The 6,000-nt window shown below is 44.1% G+C and overlaps 1 protein-coding gene across 2 annotated transcripts in view; it reads left to right on the top strand.

The window, feature by feature from the left end:
• The first annotated feature begins 436 nt into the window (after positions 1-436).
• The window catches only part of TFCP2L1 (transcription factor CP2 like 1), a 56,094-nt gene continuing 50,530 nt past the window's right edge, over positions 437-6,000 (top strand). For both annotated transcript variants that reach the window (XM_070730049.1, XM_070730040.1), the window contains exon 1: positions 437-771. In XM_070730049.1, the coding sequence (XP_070586150.1) occupies positions 710-771 (62 nt within the window). In that variant the 5' untranslated portion in view covers positions 437-709. The remainder of the gene's footprint in view (positions 772-6,000) is intronic.

Below are 6,000 nucleotides of genomic sequence, written 5' to 3'. Positions count from 1 at the left end.
CTATTCTGTTCTGTTCTGGGTAAAATGAGGACCCAGATTGTTGGGGGCAACATGCTGATTCTGCAGACCCCTTAAAGAGGGCTGCAAAAGCACTACGAAGCGGTATACAAGTCTATACCCTCTCCCTCGGTTGAACTTGGGGGCGGCTGCAAAGCGCCCCCTAGGGAAGACGAAGTCCTCCCCCCACCTCAGGCGACCGAATGTCAAGCCCCGCAACGGGGTGGGCTGTGGGCTGAGGGGGGACGCCGACCGATGGCTTGGCATTCCTGGGGGGGAAGAGGTGGCCGCCTCTCGCTCTGTGGCTGCGCCTCCCTCGCCTCCCTCTGCTTCGGTGGCTCCTCCTCAGCTTTCGCCACCTCTGCCGCGGGCGACCACAAGCCAAGGAACCCAGTCGCGGCGGAGCTGAGGGGAGGAAGGGGAAGGGGGGGAGGGAGAAACCCAGGGAAAGCCGAAGGCACTCGCGGCTGACCTCAGCGCCGGGGAGCGGCCGCCCAGCGGCTCACGCGGCTCGGACCAATAAAAGCGCAGCCGAGCGCGGTTCCGGGCTGTTTTCGAGGGCTCGCCGTCGTCTGTCTCCTGCCTAACCGCTTCCCGGCTCGACCCGACCTGAGCGCCTCGAGCGGGGCGGGGGCGGTGGGGGAGCAGCTCGTCCCGGACGAAAGGATTTGACTCGAGGGGTCGGCTTGGCCGGCGAGCGGAGGGCGAAAAGATGCTGTTTTGGCACACGCAGCCGGAGCATTACAACCAGCACTCGACGGGCAGCTACCTGCGGTGAGTCAGGCGAAAAATGGTGTGTGTGTGTAGGGGGCAGCCGTGGGTGAGTCGGAGAAAAAGACGCGGGATGCCCACGAGCCAAGGGGAGTGGGGGGAAGAAGGGGGAAAGAAAAGAAGAAGAAAAAAGAAAGTAGGGAGGACGGAAGGAAGGAAGGAAAGGAAGGAAAGAAGAAAAGAAAAGAAAAGAAACACAACACCCGCGCATGGCGGGTCAGCCAGTGAGGAGATGCGAAAGTAGCTGCTGAGGAGAAACCATCGCCCGTTAATTTGGCGCTGCTGCGTTGTATGAGTGGGGAATCACTTTGGTCTGAATTTGGAGGGGGGGCTGAATTGGTGAAGGTTTCTGAAGCGAGGGGCACACGTGTGTGTGTGTGTGTGTGTGTGTGTGTGAGAGAGAGAGATAGAGACAGAGACAGAGACAGAGAGACAGACAGAGACAGAGACAGAGACTGACGCGGGGGCATCTTAACAAGCGCGAACCGCCCGTGTTATTCAGTGCGCCCCTCTTCAGGAGAGGTCCTGAACTTTTGGGGCGCGGAGCCCTTGGTGGGGAAGCGGTCGGCGGGTGCTAAGGGCGGGAGTAGCGGAGGTCGCGGCTTCTATAGAAAGAGCCAACCTGAGCCCGGAGTTTGGGTGGCTTTTTTTGTACTATTATGTGATCGCACTTCGGGGCATTGGCTGCACTGACGGCGTAAACTTCTCTCCTTTCTAAAAGATTTGACATCGTCATACGATGAACGCTGGGGGAAACAGCAAAAGAACCGAAATACTACCAAAGGGCTGGTTTTGTGAATAAATTAAATAAATTAATAGATAGATAGATAGATAGATAGATAGATAGATAGATAGATAGAAAAAGTAAGTAATAAATTAAATAAATTAAACACATTAATAAATAAATTAAACACATTAATAAATAAATTAAGGGGCATGCATAAGCGCACCACTATGCCTACTGTCCCTGTCCTACTGTCCTATTGTCCTCTTTTATGGTTACTTTTTACTTATGTTTGTACATACTACTACTTGTTCTGCCCCAATGATGAACCCTCGAAGAAATAGGTCCACACACACACATGGAATTGACATGTTTTAAGCTATACATGTATGACAAATAAATAAATTAAAAATAAATAAAATAATAAATAAACCGGTTTTGCTAACGAAGGATCGCGTCCCGTCCCCCCAGATCAATATGAGTGTAAGATCCAAGTTATACATCTAGGGAGAAGGTGCTTTTTCTGAAGATCCAAGGAAGCTTCTTGGATGAGAAGTGAAAGGTCTTCCAAGAAAAACCTGGATAGCCCAGTTGCCTCTTGAAAAAAACCACTCTGGGAATGCTGCTGGGAATGCTGAGCGTCTTTATTTGGGGATGACTTCCTGGATGATAGAATATCTGAAGCAGTTGATTCCATTCTGGGAGCCTGTTTGCAATGCGGTTACTCTGAGAACTGGGAGAGAGGGATGTATCTACGCTGTTACGCACTCTGGGAACTGCTGCCTATTCTCTGTGTAGTGGAATATATTGTATGTATTGATAGTATATAAAGAAAGAACTGTTTATATACATGAGATTGGTACTAATAAGAGAGAGACTTAGGAAGATGGGACACCATATAATTTGGACTTAATAACCAGTAGTCTCTTGGCATTGTGTGGTTCCCCCATTTGTGTTTGTCAATTATGGTTTTTAAAATTGTCAGAAGTTGCCTATCTCATACTTTCCACCTATACTGCCTGTTGTGGGGGGTCAGTATGGTAGTCAGTGTTGAAATTTGTAATATCTATCTATCTATCTATCTATCTATCTATCTATCTATCTATCCATCCCTCCATCCCTCCATCCATCCCTCCACCCCTCCACCCCTCCACCCCTCCACCCCTCCACCCCTCCACCCATCCACCCACCCACCCACCCACCCACCAATTGTCAGCAGTGTTTGACTGCTGACAATTACCTGGATAAGTCCCTACATTTTTCCTGGTAATGATTTTCAGAAGTGATTTGCCATTGCCTTCTTTATAGGATTGAGATAGTGATTGCCTCAAGATCACCCAGGTGATGTCCTGCCTAAGGTAGGACTAAAATTTGCCATTTCCCCTTTTCTAGTCTGATGCATTAAGCAATAGGCCAAACTAGCTCTCCATATAGATCTCTGCAACTTTATATATTCACCTACAAATGTATGGATTTTAGTCTATCATGTATCTTTATTAGAATCCAATAATCAACGAACGCAAAGGAACTTTCAATTCAAAAGATGTAGTAGCAAAAAGAAAGCTATAGTACCAAAAAGTGGGAGATAGAAGCAGAAATGTTTGAAAATAAGGCAAGAGTAGTTATAGCCTGTCTCTGTCTTAATTTCTAAGGTTCAAAACCTTTGTTTTTGCTGCAGTTCCTTATGCAAATCTGTGTCAGAATATGCATTTCTAATGCAAAGCAGGGGGGCGGGGACGGGGGGGCGGGACCCACAAGAAGTGTAAGGAAAGGAAAACAGTTGATAAGGGAACACCCCCCCCTGAAATGTAACTGAATCGACATTCCACAAAATTATTGATTAAATCATTCTATCCCTGCAAGCCATCCTTGCTTCAACCATCTCTTTGAAGTATCTATAGATACACTGCTGTTTAAGGAACAAAAGATCTTGTGACATTTCAAAACAAAGAAAAACAACCCATTTAAAACACTAAAAACTGTCCAATTTATTACAGCATAAAAGTTCTGGGGATATGGTCCACTCCCTCAAATATGTGGAAACTCTTTGTTATGTAGAGTGTAATCAGCAAACTTTCATATAGTAAAAGAGACTTTGTTGCAGACAAAACCCCAAACATAGTAGTCTAAAACCCCAGTCCATAAAAGCAGTCATCCACATTCACGATGATAATATACTATCTTGTGAAAAGATTAATACATTTACTAAAGAATAAATACTTTCACTAAATGATATTCTAATTTGGCAGACATATCATTTTAGTAACCTATGAGTCTCCTTTTTGTGTGTGTATATACCTTGGCTTATAGTTAGTGTTTGACTGCTGACAACAACACAGACCAGGCCTTCTTAAATAGATGATGTTTAAAAAGAAAATAACCTATTGGTTGTATTGAATAAAGATGCTCAAATGAGGTTGCCTGAAGTAAATAATTTCAATGAACAAATTTGGAGGACACAAAGTGTCCTTTCAGAAGTGGAGCACTTGTAGATTAAAAGACTGCCTAATGGTTCTTTAAATCTGTGGTCTCAACCCTGCCCCCTCTACCCCCACCCATCTATGCATGATGAGTAGTTCCTTTAATTCATTTTACTTACTAGACTTGATGAATCCAGTTTTTTCCTGCTTTGTTTCTATGTTAGCCATGTTCTACTTAAGGGCAGTGAACAGTGAAATAATATATGGAAGGTCGTCATTTGAGCCCCCTAAGAAGCAAGCCATAAGTGGAAAACGCCTTTGTTTTAATATGATTTTGTGTATGTAGTTAGGGAATAATTTTTTTAAAAAATGTATAATTGTTCATGGTGCTTAAAAATATATTGTTTGGCAACATCTTTTTAAAGCTAACTAAAATGCCATAATAAATATTTTTTAGTATTCAGTTTGGAAAGGAAGGACCGAGGGTTAGGAAATCAGAATTGGTTGAGTAAAATCAGATTCACAAATCATATTGTTTGCTTGGCTTGCCTTTGTTTCTGTGTTAATTTAGTCATTGTTTCTGAGAAGCCACCCACTGAAGTCTTGCTTAGAAGTTTTCATGTTATCTAAGGATTGGAATGTGTCTCAAAAGGTGGCAGCACCTACTCATTTTTTTTTCTAAACTTGGAGCTTAGCTTACTATTTAGATTAAAACAACTTACAAGGAATACCAATAGGTATGCTAATTAGAAAACAAAACATCCCAGGAAAATGTAGTGATGCACCAAGAAAACCTCATTGTTCTATAAAGTCACCACGATTCAAATATGGCTTGAAGGAAACTTTACAGAGAACTATAATTTTTTATTTATTTGTTGTATTTCTGTGCCCCCCAACTCCCGAAAGACTCTGGGCAGCTTACAACGGGACATAAAATACATTTAAAAACATAATAAAAAATTAAGAAAAAAACAGTTAAAAAACCACATAGATACATATCATTCAAGGCCGGACCTTGTAAAATTGCAAGATCAATGGCCCCAGGCCTGCTGGAAAAGCCAAGTCTTCAATGCTTTCTGGAAGGTCAATAGAAGGTCTGGGGGGGCAGTCCAGATCTCAGGGGGTAGTTGGTTCCAGAGAGCCGGGGCAGCCACAGAGAAGGCCCTTCCCTGCGGGACCACCAGCCAACACCATTTAGCTGTTGGGACCTGGAGGAGAACAGCTCTGTGGGATCTTACTGGTCTCTGGGAACTATGAGGTAGAAGGCAGTCTCAGAGATATATGTCACTGTTAAGTGAAGCCTGAGACCTTTGCACATAACACTTTGCCAACTCAAATCTAGTTAAAGCATGTGAGAATTTGCTTAGGTCAGGAGCCAGGCTTCTTAAACCTTATCAACTAGTACACCTTTTCCCCACTTGTCTTTCCAATACGGCGCATTCCAATTTACAGATTTACCCAGCCAGCAGCACATCCTGCTAGTTACAAAGTCTGGGAGTGGTCATCCTTACTTACCTACCTTCTTTACAATAGATCGGAAAGGGGTAAGTAAATAATTGATGCACAACTGTGGATAATGCTACTTCGGGAAGTTTAACTTCCCCCAGAGGCAAACACAAGTAGTACTTCTGAATTTGCTGAAGTCATATAATTTTAACATAAGGAACCCTGCTATGAGGGTTGTCATTTTATGAGCCTGCTGGGCCTGCCCTGCTAAAGTTGTTACTTCCATGCATTGGGAGGACACAGCTGTCTTTAAGCTTCTCTCATCACTGCTGATCTTTGTTAGATACACTCAGGGGTAGGTTTCAGCAGGTTCTGACCAATTCTGTAGAACCGGTAACAGAATTTTTGAGTAGTTTGGAGAACTGGTAATACCAATTTTGACTGGCCCCACCCTCATCTATTCTCTGCCTCCCGAGTCCCAGCTGATGGGGAGGAAATGGGGATTTTGCAGTATCCTTCCCCTGTCATCCCCACCAAAACACGCCCACCAAGCCACACCCACAGATAGTAAAAAAATTGAATCCCAACACTGGACACACTTAGTATATTTTTTTTTTGTTCTGGGCAATTCCGAAAGGCACA

This window comes from Erythrolamprus reginae, chromosome 1, assembly GCF_031021105.1.
Source record: "Erythrolamprus reginae isolate rEryReg1 chromosome 1, rEryReg1.hap1, whole genome shotgun sequence".
Classification (NCBI taxonomy): Eukaryota; Metazoa; Chordata; class Lepidosauria; order Squamata; family Dipsadidae; genus Erythrolamprus; species Erythrolamprus reginae.
The sequence above is the reverse complement of the archived record's forward strand: the minus strand, read 5'-3'. Positions and strand labels throughout refer to the sequence as shown.